At 43.0% G+C, this 16,012-nt stretch overlaps 1 protein-coding gene across 11 annotated transcripts in view; it reads left to right on the top strand.

Annotated features, from left to right (window-relative positions):
- rbfox1 (RNA binding fox-1 homolog 1) overlaps nucleotides 1-16,012 on the top strand; it is a 130,996-nt gene that overhangs the window by 63,622 nt on the left and 51,362 nt on the right. For 10 of the 11 annotated variants that reach the window (XR_011103957.1, XM_068724779.1, XM_068724787.1 and 7 more), the window contains exon 2: nucleotides 10,871-11,164. Coding sequence is in view for 10 of the 11 variants with exons in the window: in XM_068724779.1 (XP_068580880.1) it covers nucleotides 10,871-11,164 (294 nt within the window). In the remaining variant the exon portion in view is untranslated. Of the gene's footprint in view, nucleotides 1-3,539; nucleotides 3,595-10,870; nucleotides 11,165-16,012 lie in introns of those variants that run through there. The other variant, XM_068724782.1, reaches the window with a different exon arrangement.

Genomic DNA, 16,012 nt, shown 5'->3' with positions numbered 1-16,012 from the left:
TCCAGAGACACCGTCCCCCTGCTGTGATCCATGTCTCTACAGTGGTGCCTGCTCTCACCAAACATGAGAACCACGAATATATCATGGTCCTTGAAATGCAAATATCTGATTGGACCTTAAGAATAGTTTCCATAGTGGGTATCAGTACACAACAATCACAAATCAGAACATGTTGTGACTGCTAGTGGGAGCCTGGCTGACTCATGACTGAGACAGAATTCTGTCTCAATGAATGAATGAAGGAACAAGCGAATGAATGTCTGGCCTCCAGTCTTGACTGTGCACTAGACCAGCCGGCCCAGTGGTGTGTGTGTGTTGGTGTGTGTGTGTGTGCTCTTCCTGGCTGGTGTTGCTATGGTCACACCCTGCCTCACATCACAAACCATCTGTGACCAGGACACACACACACACACACACACACACACACACACACACACACACACACACCTGGCCAGCACTCGCCTGTCCACATCCCGCCAGCCTCTCCTTCCTCACATACTTCCTGTCTCTCTGTATGCCTGGGCGGTCAGTTGGGAAGCTGAGTGTGTGTGTGTGTGTCTGTGTGTGTGTGTGTGTCTGTGTGTGTGTGTGTGTGTGTGTGTGTGTGTGTGTGTGTGTGTGTGTGTCATTTATTTCTCTGCTCTGTGATTCATAGTTGACTGATAGCTCCTTCTTTGAAAGCCACTAGCCACAGAGAGGCGGAGACAGGTGTATTATTTCACAAAGAGAGGGACATTACATAAGACGGGTGGAGGGCATCATTTTTTATGAATTGTATGAATTCCTCACATTATGCTTGAAACAAACATCAGACTCGTTTGCTGATACCACAAGCTCTTTTTCAAAGCATACAGACACCTTTATTGATGGTGGGGACTGATGTTAGTAGGGAGGGGCCATGAATATAACATATTCAAAGTATAGCATGATATGCTTAATTCAGGAAGTGAAATGTGGGGCCTTCATGTCCCAGCTTCACACAGCAAAGTGTATATCTTTGCTTCTGAACATGCTATTTTCAGATCATATATGTTGGATATGTGCACTTCGGATGGACCCTTACCTAGAATTACTTTTTTTTTATCCAAACAAAGTTCATCAAAACCTTTGACTGCGCCTAAAAATCTGTCTTAGTGATGTGTTTTCCATGAAAACCATGAAGCATGTCAGCACACACATTGAAACCCCGAGGCCCTCAGACTTCTGTACATATGGAACAGTGTTAATACGTTAATATGTCCAACATCTGCTCGGCCCTTTGCTGTCACCTTGATTTGTGGAACGACTGAAGCTAGTTTGATTTTAGGGTTGATGCAGGCAATAACTCCTATGTAGCAACTCTGACACATCTGTACCTCTGAATGTGAACAGCCAAACCCAAGGTGATTCAGACTGTCGTTTGTTTGCGCGGTGGCAATGCATTTGTACACCGACCACAAGCTGAAGTGGTGGGAGTAGAGCTCACGGTCTGCTTGACCAAGGGAGCAACACGTTTAGTTCCTTTTCTTTCCCAACTTATAGTTGAGACTGTGGAACAAGTTCAACATCACTCAGAATTTCATCAGAACATTTTAGCATTAATGTTAATGCTGACACCTGCCTCCCCAGTTTGTATTGGCACATTGCCACGGCACTGCAGAGGCTGAGGTCGCGATCTTTAAAAGTGCTTTAATTGTGTATTATGAATATCATTTTTTAAATGAAAGGGTTGTGTTGTCAGTGATATATTGGAACAATTTATATCAAGTTTAAAGTCTTGTTTATTTAAATGAAAATACACCCACAGGAGCAATGTGGCACAAACGGTATAGGGGGAAAAGTTGGCCCAAAGTAGAACCCCAAATACAGGTGCAGCACATGAGAGCATCATCTGGGAAGCCTTTAATCTGAATGACCAAAAACTCAAGACATATGCTGGACATGTGTACATACACCCTCCAATATCAACACCATTTGATCCAGACTGCAGCTATCTATGCGGTCTGGGACTCAAAGGTATACTTTTAACTGTGAGAGTCCCACATAGACCCATTGTCCTTTTCTAAGGGGGGGGGGATCTTCAGGGGGAGATAGCAGGTAGACACAACATAGACGTGGCATCTCCATCATCTGAAAGCTGGGAGCATGGAACTGGCAGCTCAGTGTGTGTCAAGGTTGCGATTGGGTGGCAAGTGCCTCTGTTGCGTGAACTGCTCAGAAAGCCCCTTATTGTCTACACACCAAGGTAAGCCACCCTCTGAATGTCCTCGGTCTCTAGCTGGTAGTTTGTAGTTTCATGAGGCTGTCACAGGTCATTTTATACAACGTCGCACAAAATGGTCTCACTACAATGAAACGGTTATTATGGAGACTGACATCATCACACATGAACACAGGTGAGCTCATTGAAGAGTCTCAGCCCTCCAGTCGTACGCAATGTATGCAATTCAACGCTGTTTAGGGACCCCATGAGCAGACATATCCAAATACACCATTTTATGATGGGCGAAAAATAACACATTTATACTAAGTGCAAAAGAAATGCATGGATTTTGCCCAAAAGGACATGTGATTATCATGAAGTGGTATGTATTTCAGCTTTCTTGAGGTGAGAGGTCAAGGCACCCCTTAGAAAATTGCCATGACCTAACTTAACTTTGAAGCGTCATTGAGCCTCCGACATGGCATGGTGGGTAGATTCATTATGTCATCTAGTTTCATATGATACCTGTGCAATATATTACCTCTAAGGTACCAATAACACCTCTGGAACTTTCTCTGGGGTGGGCCCTTTGTTAGTTCGACTGACTGGACTCTAAAGTGCGTTTCCATTGATGTTTTCAAGGGAAACGTATGTTCTTCTGGATCACGGTCACAGTCTCGATCATGTGATTAATGTTGTGTTGTCTTGTTCACTTGGTTATGTTTAGGTCACAAGCGTACTTAGTTTAGTAAAAGATTGTGGTTTGGCTCAAATTCTTTTTTTACGTTGTAACCTAAAAATAACTCAACAGACTTTTGGCTTTCAACCAGCACACAAACCCTCGAAGTGGTCTACTGGCTGAAAGTCTTGTGTTTGTTAAAAATGATCAAAAATGTGTTTGTCATGTGTAAAAAATGAACTAAAAACGTAAACATGTTTCCCACGGCTGGGCTCACGGCCAGTTCATCTCAAAGGGGTTGGATGGAAACAGGAAAGTGGACCGATTGCATGCTGTAGTCTAGAATATCATCATATGCTGCAGCATTAACATGTCTCTTCCTTGGAGATAAAAATGCTTCTTATCATATTGTTTCATAGTGCAAAGAACAGCATTGGTTAAACAGGGTGACAAATAGAATAAATGAAGGCGAGGGGAAGGATTGTGAGAGAGGAACAACCAGAGCGTGGTGAAAACAGTTTTGGGGAATGCTACTTTCATTCACAGTGGCACCTCCTCCTCCTCCTCCTCCTGCTCATTCCCCCACTACACACACACACACACACACACACACACACACACACACACACAGCCATCCATAATTGATGCTAGCTGTAGGCAGTCACTAGCAGGCTGGACTGTACAGCGCAGCTGGATGTGCACGGAGGAAGGCAAAGGCAAGATGGTAGAGCAGGTACTGCTGAGAATACACTGTTTTTCCTTCATCTCTCTCTGTCTCTCTCTCTCTCTCTGTCTCTCTCTCTCTCTCTGTCTCTCTCTCTCTCTCTCTCTCTCTCTCTGTCTCTCTCTGTCTCTCTCTCTCTGTCTCTCTCTCTCTCTCTCTCTCTGTCTCTCTGCTGATTGTCGATCTCCACACCCGCTCACTCACTACGCACTGTTTGTGCTGTGACTGCAGAAGGAAGCATGCTGCATGTTTCTTTTGTGTGTTGTATTGTGCTTATGAGTGTGTGTGTGTCTACAGTATGCGGTGCATGTGGGTTTGCAGGGCTCATCTGTGTGGTGTGTTGGTGTATGTCTAGTTACTTTATTTGTACCCATAAGTAGATTTGATCTATTTAATTCTACCTGGTGAGAGTCGACAAATGTACGCATTCGAGAGAGGGAGAGAGAGAGAGAAGGGGGGAGAGAGAGAGAGAGAGAGGAGAGAGAGAGGGAGAGAGAGCGATGGAGAGAGAGAGAGAGGGAGAGAGAGATGGAGAGAGAGAGATGGACAGAGAGAGAGAGAGGGAGAGAGAGAGCGACAGAGATAGATTGAGAGAGAGGGAGAGGGAGAGAGGGAGAGAGTGGGAGAGAGAGAAAGGGGAGAGAGGGAGAGAGAGAGAGAAGGGGGAGAGAGAGGGAGAGAGTGGGAGAGAGAGAGAGAGAGAGAGAGAGAGAGAGAGAGAGGGAGCGAGAGAGAGAAGGGGGAGAGAGAGGGAGAGAGCGAGAGAGACAGAGAGAGAGAGAGAAGGGGGAGAGAGAGGGAGAGATAGAGAGAGAGAGAAGGGGAGAGAGAGAGAGAGAGAGAGAGAAGGGGGAGAGAGGGAGAGAGAGAAGGGGGAGAAAGAGGGAGAGATAGAGAGAGAGAAGGGGGAGAGAGGGATAGAGAGAGAGAGAGAAGGGGGAGAGAGGGAGAGAGGGAGAGAGAGAGAGAAGGGGGAGAGAGGGAGAGAGAGAGAGAGAGAAGGGGGAGCAAGAGAGAGCGGGAGAGAGAGAGAGAGGGAGAGAGAGAGAGAAGGGGGAGAGAGAGAGAAGGGGGAGAGAGAGGGAGAGAGCGAGAGAGACAGAGAGAGAGAGAGAGAAGGGGAAGAGAGAGAGATAAGGGGAAGAGAAGCTGCAGCTTTGTTTTTTATTAAAGAACCCTCGAAACGTTTGTTGAGCAGTTAGTGGATAAGAGAGTAAGTCAATATGAAGGAAGGACATAGATAAAGATAACTATTTATTTCATTTAATTTGTTAGGGATCATGTACTAAATGAAACATATGTTATTACTTGGTGTTGTGCTGTGAGTTAGTTTAATAAAATGTTGTATTACCATACTCTAATCACCAAAGTTCAGCGGAGTGAAACCAGAACATCCAGGTTCTGTTCCAGAAGTAAGAAAATGTGCATTCCTTATCTATTGACATGCACTAATAACTCAAAATACAGAACCGAGCCTTCCTCAACACTATGTTGTGTGGCTCACTTCATATAGCTAGATAAGGAACGTTATATCGTTGTTTATTCAATAGCTACTTTTTCTTTTAAGGACCAATGTGCGGCATTGGGGGATCTATTATCAGATAGTGTATATGATATTCATGTTTCCAGCACTGTCGCCTCACAACAACAGGCTCTAAGTTCGATCCCAGTGCTGAACGGTCCTTCTGGTTGAATGTTCTCCCCGTGTCAGCTTTGGTCCTCTTCAGGTTCTCCAGCTTCCTCCCACAGTCCAACGACATGCAGCTTAGGTTAATGGATGGCTCTAAATTGCCTGTAGGTGTGGATGTGAGTGTGATTGCTTTTCTCTATATAGCCCTGTGATAGTCTGGAACCCTGCCTTCACCCGATGTCCAGCAGCTGCCTCTACTGATACTGATTTGTCATAGAATATAGAAAGTAAACTCCAGAAACATCTTCATTTTTTTCTGAATGGGAGATTGTATTGATTTACAGAAACTAGTGGAACAGAGGAAGCAACGTCAGTCAACGTATTCTCATACGACGGTCCGTGTGATACCTTGATCATTTGTAGGATGAGACCAGCAAGTGGGTACTTTCTAATGCTACACTTATTTTAGTGAGGGATTCTCTCTGTGTGTCTCTTAGACAGTGCCCGTGCTAAACAGCAGTACAGTTGGTTATGATGAAGCGTTTCTTCATTGATTTGCTCTTCCCCTTACCTTGACCTGAACCCAATGAGCCCTTATACCAACCATTCATTTCTGTGACTTCTGATCACAGCTTAACTTTAAGTTCTATGGGAATCACTGTTAGTCGGGGGAAGCAGACTTTGACGCGCCACCGGCAATAAATGATGGCCGGGATGTCAACACCTACTTGATTTGTCTTATAATATATTGAGTGCCCTCCCTAGAAGAACGATGCCTATAGAGCTGAGAATGACCTGTAACACATGCTACTTACGGTGGCAGTATGTAGTATTTATGTAGTGTACGGTATCAGTAGTATGCAGTATGCAGTATGACTCAAGCTGCTTTTTTCAGTTGCAGCAACATAACAGTGGAATGATATCCCTCCACATATTAGTGTGCATTAGCTCTAGTAAGTTTTAAACTAATGTTAACAGGGGTCATGTTGTCTCTTCCCCCTTCAGATGCTGCTCTTTCCCTCCTCTTCCCTCACCACTGCTCTGTGAGCCACAGAAATTCTCAAAAAAGAATTTAAACAAAAAATAGTTTAAAAAAAATTGCTTTTGGCCACTGCTGTCATGACCATTAACGTTGCCTTTCTAGCACTTTGCATTGTGGGATACATTAGGCCAGGTAGACTGGTCCAATGCATACTGGACATTATAGAGTTCTGCAGGAAGAAGTCCTAAAACGCATACATGAGTCAGCATGTTTGCACTTCCTGTTCCCTTGTATGGAAGTCAATGTGTTTGTTGAATGTGTTTTTTGTTGGATGCCTGAAAAAATGTGTGTGGTTAACACAAGCTAAAGAGATTTTAACCTTTTGTTTTACGATATAATATAGGTCAGTAAATTAGTGAATTTGGGACTTTTAAGAGTTGGTTGCTAACAAGGGTCTAAATGAGACTACAAAAGTGACGCTCGTGACCGAGCATGGTGCAGTTCGTTTATAGCCTTATAACATTAGCAGCAAATTGCATTCACACTTTAAAATCACAGAAAAAGGTGTTCATTAGTGAAGATTATCTTGCTGAACAAAGCGTGTAAGTATCATAAAAGTTGATTTGCCACAGAGAATATTTTGTGCAATAATCCAAATGGAAGATTTGCTTTTTGTGGTGCGACGCCAACTTCCTGCTACAAACATACGTCATCCCTGCAGCTCTCTATATCAACAAGAAGAGCATGACAAGAATCAAAAGGCGTCTGCAATCAGCCAGTGGTTCCAGAGTTGGCAAGCTTTAAGGCAATTTTTCAATCTGTGCCCGAGAGAACAACTACAGTTCATATCAACTGGAGTTTCACGTTGTAGATCTGAGAGGACAGAAACATCACCTGAAATAGGTCAGACAGAGGGAGAGACACGAGCGACCGGATGATCACACCGGTTCAAAACAAAACATTTTAAATGTGAAATACTGCAGGATTCTGGGATCCTATTGAGCCAGAGCAGAGCTGACTGTCTGTCTGAGCTGAATTGTGCTTTAGCTAAGCTGTTTTATTGAGTTTCCTTTTAGTAAAAAGCTCTGAGTGAATTTGACTTCCTTCTGGTAAACAGTTATGCAGAGAATACGTCTGCTTTTATTGTGAAAGGTAAGAACTGAAGGCGTGGCTCTGGTCTGTCTTTGTCGAGCTAAAGGCTCAAGGGACCAATAAAGTTTGTGGTCTAGGTTCGGACTGAGAAGCCTCCGTGTCGTTATACAGCATAGTGCACGCTTTAAATATGTCAACAAGTGCTGACTGGACAAATGCAGTGCCACAAAAGACTACAGTGCAGTATCTTCCAGAAGTCAAGTCATCATTGAATGTTTTCAGAAGTAAGAAACATAATCAATAAAATGTAAAACACGAGGCACAAGTTGTCTTTTGAGAAATAGTGAGACAGTTTTGGAGTAGAGTGACACACAGGGAAGAATACCAAGTGACGATTTTTACTCTGAAGAAGAGAAATTCCTTTCCTCTCTGTGGGTTTATTCTGCATTTTAATTGTATTCCTCCAGTTGCCTGTGCCTGTGCGTGTGTGTGTGCGTGTGTGCGTGCCTGTGCGTGTGTGTGTGTGTGTGTGCGTGCGTGTGTGTGTGCGTGTATGTGTGCAGTGCTCTGCCACGTAAAGCATATTTCAGCGTTCTAAATGTGGTTCTCATTACACAGCAGAGCATTTAGCCAAGACTCACTGTCTGCATCCCTTTTTCTCTCTCACTCTCTCCCTCTTACTTTTTCCTACATATGGCTGCACCTCTCTCTCTCTCTCTCTCTCTCTCTCTCTCTCACTGTAATGGCTGGGATATAAATATCCTGCAGGAGTAACCTTTCTCACATAGACAAACCACACACTAAGTGTTTTTGGGACACGTTGACTTTCTTTCCATCGATGTCTTAACTATTTTTCTGTGAATCACATCTACAGCCAGCTGAAGCCACATTTTTAAAACTCATGAATCCCACTGAGACTTTAGTCTTTTTGTTTTGAGCTATACAGTCATTGCTGAGGTATTTTACATCCTCTTACTACAAATCCTGTATGGGGTTACTGGACTACGGGACATCTACTGGCTTCATTTTCCCTACCGTACCTTGGTACTCCCAACTCTCAAATATGAAAGACATAGGTCACCTGGCTCACAAAGACAGATGAATCCATCCTAACTAGCATTGTCTCAGGTCCCTCATGAGGCTCTTGGTGGGGCTGTTCCTTGTTCCTTTGCAGAGGAAGAGCTTGTCTTCAGCTTTTGGATGAACAGTGTAAAAGAACAAGAAGACGTTAAGTAAGATGATCTTTCAACTTGCTGGTTGGATGTTTTTCTAGCTGGCTCAGAGCAGGATCAAATGTGAGCCAGACCACATCCATATGTGCTGCGTCTTCCATATCCAGAGAAGTTATCCCAACAAATCCTATAGACCAAATCAAAATATGTATTATTATTATAGTTTTTGGCTATTTTACTTTTAAATATATATATATATATATATATATATATATATATATATATATATATATAAATCTGTAATACCTGAAATGAGTGTTGCCCTCTGTATGCCAAGTACAGACAGTGTTCACATGTGTGTGTGTGTGTGTGTGTGTGTGTGTGTGTGTGTGTGTGTGTGTGTGTGTTGTGGAGTGCCCTCTATAATCATGTGGATAACCCCGCTCTCTCAATGATGCATAAACTGGCTCTTATCAGACAGGGCAGCTCTCACACGTTTTCTCTTCGTGGAGTAGTCTTGTGTGTGTGTGCGGGCGGTGATTCGTTGGTCTTATCAGTTCAGTTGTTGAGTCTTATTACACTCAGGAGTAAGGGGGCTTTGATTGAGGTAGCAACACAAACCAAACGGGCCAAATGTCCTCAAAGCACTCCATCTTACCAAAACGATTGATTTACTTCTGAACAAGCCCACAATATATGAGAACCTGGCTCAAGGTTTGGCAAAGGAGGGCAGACAGGGTGGGAGCCAGAGGGAGAGAATGACTGTCACCAGCTTAGGCTACATCCACACTAATATGTTTTAATTTTAAAACGAAAACGATCTCCGTCCACACAGCGTTTCAGCACCGTTTTTGAAATGGTCTCTGTTCAAACTAAAACGCCTGAAAACAAATACTAGGTGACTGTTCACATACTCTGGGCATGCGGTTCCACAAAAAGTTAATTGGTTGCTTAGTTAAAAAATACGACAGAGTATTAAAGTAGTCTTTAATAATGAAAGGTCGTGTTTGATACAAGATCTTCTCTAAAATCTTCCTCTATAAACTCAAACACATTTCGTGGAAAGTTTTATTTTTCAGACTTGCTGCAGGTCTTGCTCTATCTCTCTCTCACACATCAAAATTACTTTTAACATTAACACTTACAAATTTTACTAAGATTATGGATCCATAAATGTGGTCAACGCTCGTCTCTCACTTGTTTCCTCTGTTTCGTTGTCTGTTCTCACTCTGCTGAAGTCTCTGTCCTACTGGAGAACAATTCATGTTTTGTTCCTTTACATTTTATTTGTGGACTTCACAATAGTTGTGCAGAACAAAATAAGCATTAATAAGAATAGGAAAGTCCTCCGTTTTGTGTCCGTCCTCCTCAAAGCTGCGAACCATGACGTCAGACGTCTGCTCCATAGGTCTGACAACGCCGCTGGACACGCCGCTCACTAATCGCTCCAATAACAGCTGCTTCCTCCGCAGACATGCAGACTTTAACTGAACAACAGCTGCTAGTAAAGACAACAAGGTCAGCAACACCTGTAATCAGTTTTCCATGTTGAATTAACCTGGTAGTCGAATGGTAATCAAGGTTGTTGTTGTTTGAGATCTTCCGGGAAAGGGTCACGTGATATGGGCATGACGAATCAGGGAAGGACACGTCGTGACTGCTAAGAACCAATCGAGTAGCAAATGCGGGTGTCTACGTCATCGTTTCCAAATGTATGTGTTCACGCCATCCATAATCCGGCGTAGTGTGGACGCTCATTGTAAACGTAGCAAAAGATATGCATTTTAAAATGGAACTGTAGTCGTGTGGACATGGCCTGAGATAGCCTTCAGCCAGTAGATGGACTGCATCTCCCTGATGACCTCACCTCACTCACCAGGCTCCTGGAGGAAGAACCTGCTCACGAGTTTCAAAATGTTTAGGATTGAGAAAACAAACGGATTGGTCTAATGATGTTAACACGCTGATGTTTAGCAGGTTCCTCTTAGTTTAGCATGTTAGCATGCTTTCACAAAACAAAAACTCAATAGTTTAGCATGTCTTCTTGTCTTCCCAAATCTAATGGCAATCCATTCAATAGTTGTTGAGAAATTCACCCTGAATGAAAAATGCCAACTGGCTATGAAAAATCAGGGGATTACCAAGATCCCTGTGATTCATCCTCTGTCACAAATGTCTGGAAATGTGGTCATCTGTCCAAACGTTGTGGTGATATTTCCGTCCGGACCAAAGTAGCCGACCGACTGACCGACATTGCCCTGTACAGCCCTGCCACTGGCATGGCCAAAAACAATACAAAAATAGATTCTTTAAAAAGCATTCCAGAGTGTAGAAAGTGAACAAAATCTATTATGATGGAATGTTAAAATGGTCCTCCAAATTAAAAAGTGAATCTCTTTGTCCATGCAGGGTAACCAGGACACACCGGCACCCCCAGACCCATCCATGGCCCAGGCTTACCCATCAGCCCAGTTTGCCCCCCCTTCCCAGAACAGCATTCCAGCCGAGTTCACAGCTTCACACCCTCATCCACATCCACACCCCCACCCACATCCCCACCAGCACCCAGCAGCACCACAGGACTACACCGGTGTCCAGGCCTCCGTCAGTGAGCATCCACTCAACATGTACCAGTCCTCACAGAGCCACAGTGAGCAGATCGGGTCAGAGTCCGGCAGTCAGACGGTCACCGGCACAGCCACAGTAAGGCATCATGGGAGAAGCTGGTGTTTAAGTTGGCGAAAGCTGGGTTACATAGTTTATTGTTTCTGTACTGTACCATGTTTTTAATTATTATTAATTTAAAAAAAACCTGCGCTATATATGTCTTGTAACAGAGAAATATATAACATACAAGAAACATTGTAGTTTAGGAGCAGTTTGTAGTTTTTGCTTTTGTAGTTTTGCATACCGAGATTATTTCAAAATAATATAAGATAATTGCACACTATCTTTCAAATAAGATAGAAAGCAAAAGGCAGCTCCCATAAAAACATGGGTTAATAAAACCATTTCCATACTTCGGTGCTCTCTACCAACCCTTCCCTCCCATCCTGCCCGGACCCCATCGTTGGTCATCCTATAGAAGACCATCCAAAGACCATCCACAAGGCGGGCAAAAAAGGAAGGGGAGGGCTGGTAGTAGTGGTAGTCACTAGAGGCAGTGACGTCACCTAGTATCTCAGAAGTCCTGTCCTCATGGTAAGGTTACCATTTAAAACAAATCCACTTAACAGTATACTATTATACTGTACATAACTAGTGTTGCATTTTTCGAGCATTAAAACCACTATGTCTGTGTATAACATATTTCCTTCATAAGTTTCAACATTTAATATGAAACTACTACTACTACTACTACTACTACTCCTACTCCTACTAGTACTACTACTACTGCAGCAACTTATTTTCATATCCTGCCGATAGGCGCAGGTTTTTGTAAGGATTTCACCCTTCTTCCAGTCTATACGGTAAACTTGGTTAAACATTCCCACTGTGCTGGACTTTCCAAAATGTCAGGCTATGGAAAGCTTGAGAAAATATGCTTCTTACAAAAGGCATGCAAACTTTTAAGATGCTAATAGTGGTGTGTTTTGAAAGGGAAGAAAACATTGGTATAAGACTGTTCTCAGATGCACACATGTGGCACACAACAGGATAGTGTCCCCGTCAGACTCGTTCTCACCGACTGAAAATACTGGTTTGTTTTAGGCAATGGGAGGCCTGTGCTGGAGGCAGGGCATGGCACCTATTGCACCATGGTCACGTAGCACCGTTTGTAACTTGGTCATAAACAACGGCGTCTCGTGAATTTGTCTGACAATTTCGGCATTGGCCTTTACCGACAGAAGTTCCAGAATCTCGATGTCCATCCAGTTAGACATTTTCTTTGGCTGCTTAGTGTAAATGACCCTTTGTCTTCACTCTTGTGTTTGCAGATGTCTGAAATAGGGTTTATAGGAATGGAAGCCTGAACCACAACCTGCAGGTTTAGGGGTGTAAGACTTGGTCATGGCCAGATGGTTGTTGGACTTGATTGTGCTCTGGAAGTAGTGCCTTGTAGGACTGGAACATGACTGGGTCGGCCGAACTGAACCATGACCTGGAAGTACATGGTTGAAAGACCGGATCATGATCTGGAGATATGGGATTCTAGAACTGGTTTTATAAACACAAAGAGATTTTGGTTATTTGATATCCATCTTGTGATTGCTTGAAGTTCCTTCAGGATATATTTTATTCCTAACAAAAACAATCTGCCATACAGTTTTCTGGTCATAAGATCAAAAGCCTTTTTATAGATAATTTTGCATTCAATTCAATTATATTTGTATTGCCTAATATCATGTTTTACAAATTTGCCTCAAAGGGCTTTACAATCTGGTTAACATACAATATCCTTTGTTCTTGGACCCTCTTATAGAAAAAAGGACCCCCTCCCCTCAAAAAAAAAATATATATATAATAGGGAAAAGGGAAGAAACAGTCAGTGACTGAGTACGACCTGTAAACTGTATCAGCTAACTTCTACCACAGCATTAAATCAAGACAGGGTTTTAACTCCCTGAACATTTGCTTTTAGCATGTAAATAAGGATGCCTATGAATTTAGATTCAACAAAACACTATAATCAATCATTATTTCTTGAATGCTAGATTGATACCTGTAACTGAAAATACAGAAGAAATTAAATATTTATTAATTTAACTGTTTTTTATTAGCTCAGTAAAGTTCAGTAAATTCTGTCCCTACAATTTCAAAAGATCTGTGTGCTGCAACAAATAACCTGAGAAAGGCACAGGTGTTTTTGTGATAACATATCATAAATCTGCTGTCATATCACAATCTAATCTTAAAGACATGCCTTTAAGTATCAACACAAATAATCAACTTTTTTGTCTCATCCCATATACTGACTCGCTGTAATGTTGTTTGTAAGTAGCATACTATAACCAGGCCCAGCCATGCATTTGTTAGTGGAGTTTCATATTTTCACAGAAAGAGACAATCAATATTAATTTGTGAAGCTTAAATTTGTCCCTTCATCATCTTGTTAGCACTTAGATTTACTTAGACTACCGGAGTCTTATAGGTTTGGAATCACTGGGCTAAACTACTGAACTGTAAATATAGCAGTTCAAACTACAATAGCTCCACCCCGACCAGCTACAACAGTAGAATGCTGCTTTTGCAGTGATGCAGAAACAGTCTGACCGCTGTTCTTTTCTTGACACAGTATGCTTTTCAAACATCAAAATAGTTCTTACCAGGCAAAACTATGGTGCCCTGTCCCTGAGAGCTCAATGCATTGCAAACAAACACAACCGAATACAGAAACATGCCTAAAGTAGCGCTACACGACAACAGAAACTGTATACAGAGGACACCAGCAAGCTGTCACAACTGCAAGAGGCAGGAGACAGGAAAACATGGTCGGACACGAGGGCAGGCTAACGATGATTGGTGGAAGAAACAAAGGCAACAGAGCAAGGCTGGCGAGACTAATCCCACACAGGGGATACACAGAAAAAGGAGGGAAAGCCAGGAAGTCAAACAAACAGGCCACAAGAGGCAGGGGACTAAAGAGGAATCAAACAGCAAACAAACAGGCAAAACCATTCCGGAGGACAGGCAGGAGGACGACCAGGTAGCCGGAACACATCTGGAGGAAGGCAATGGATGTCCACTCTGGTGGACGACCAAGAAGCAGGACTGAAGAGCAGGACCCTTCTGGATGCCGCCATTGAAGAACCTCTCCGGAGGAAAACTAAAAGGCAAAACTTTGTCTCTGAAGACTGGATATCCGGACTGGACTCAGCAACAAGATGTCGGTGCGCCCCAGCAGGAACAGAAATGGGAGGTTGCTGGAGCCCGGCAGGAACAGGAGTATTCTGTGGCCCCCGATGCAGGAACTGGAGAGACATCTGCCATGTTGCTGGGCAGTGGAGACACTGGTTGCTGGGCAGTGGAGACAAGATATCGCTGAGCAGCTTGGGGGATTGACGTGTCCTCTTCCTACGCCTCCTTCTTGGGATGGACAGGAGGCTTATCAGCTTGTGGCTAGCTGACTGGAGACTAGCCAACTGGGGACCAGCAGGCTGGAGGCTTGCAGGTAGGAGGCTAACCGACTGGGAACCAACAGTTTGGAGGCTAGCTGACTGGGAGTTAGTGGAAGTTCTATTTTTGTTTTTGATGTTGGACCAAAAATGTCAACTTTTGACACAAGATACTTTGATTTAATATGTAGATTTCCAATGAATTTGCTGTAAACCTTCCAACTTCATAGGAGAAGAAACCATCTGAGTTGTATGACTTCAACTCCGACGGCACCCTAAGAACACACATATTTAGTCCCACTCGTACTGAGGTATTCACGGTCCCCAGGAGATGAATACTAATCATCACCTCTAAGAGCTCAAAAGTTCCACTTGCCAATACTTGTGACAAAATACATTATTAACAAATAACTGCTACACTATTGACATTCCCATCAGCCACAGCTGTGTCTTTTGTTTAGTACTAATTACCAATTTGAGCAGGATAATGCAAAACTATCGTGGTAAACATCACCCTCAGTACGACCTCCCAGAGCTGCCAGCGTGTTAGACACATGATACTTCACTATTGAATAAGCAGTTTACCATGGCATTTTCTGAAAACATTCAAGCTCCTAATACGATATTTTAATTCCAATTATTCCACAACCATAACTCTGGCACCACCCTTAGGGCATTGACATTTATTTACTGTACAGGTACAGTAGGCCTCTAAGAATTCTGAAAAATATCAACGTTCAAATTTGTCCAATATGCTAAAATATTGTACTTATGAAGCATGTAAAGAACATTGCATAGCTCTAGCCAGGCGTTTGACTCAATGTTGTTTTTCCTTTTCGTTTTCTTCTTTTCTTATCAACAGATTCCTGAGATAAAATACACATTTTTTTTTTTAACAGTCAGAGACATTTTTACTCTAGATTACATTTCACAGTCTCTTCTCTGAAACCCGATGTAAGGAATCATCTCTGTTTTATATCTCCCATATGTCTGAAGCCACGCTCTCTTCAGCCTGGCCTCGTCTCACATATCAGTTTCTGATGCCAGAAGGGATGGGATGCGGTGCTTTGTATCACTGTTTGTTTGTTTGTTTGTTGTATTTCTTCACTGCGAGTGTAGGCGGATGACGCCACCGACAAGGAGCTCTGCACAGATGGCAATTGCTGCTGTGTGTGTGTGTACACTCCTTTCCATATGTGCCAGTATATACCTAGGCGTTGCATGGAATACGTGCAGTCTGCTGGCCTTATGTTGCTTCTTTTCAAGCTCACACCCCCACACAATTACAGACACACACACATACATACACATACACAGAGGCTGTATTTTTAGCTGACTTGAAGCCTGGAACTGTTGGTGAGCAAAAGAAAGAATAGAAAATGGAAACCATTGTCTTTCATGTAGGACTATGACTTTACTACGTTACATGTTATTACTCAACCTAAGATCCATGGGAACACTACCACTAGAACCAGACGGGTGTCATTTATTATGT

Source organism: Cebidichthys violaceus, unplaced genomic scaffold (genome assembly GCF_023349555.1).
Source record: "Cebidichthys violaceus isolate CVI_PGR_0920_01 unplaced genomic scaffold, fCebVio1.0.p SCAF_32, whole genome shotgun sequence".
Classification (NCBI taxonomy): domain Eukaryota; kingdom Metazoa; phylum Chordata; class Actinopteri; order Perciformes; family Stichaeidae; genus Cebidichthys; species Cebidichthys violaceus.
This window is presented reverse-complemented; position numbering and strand designations above follow the sequence as displayed.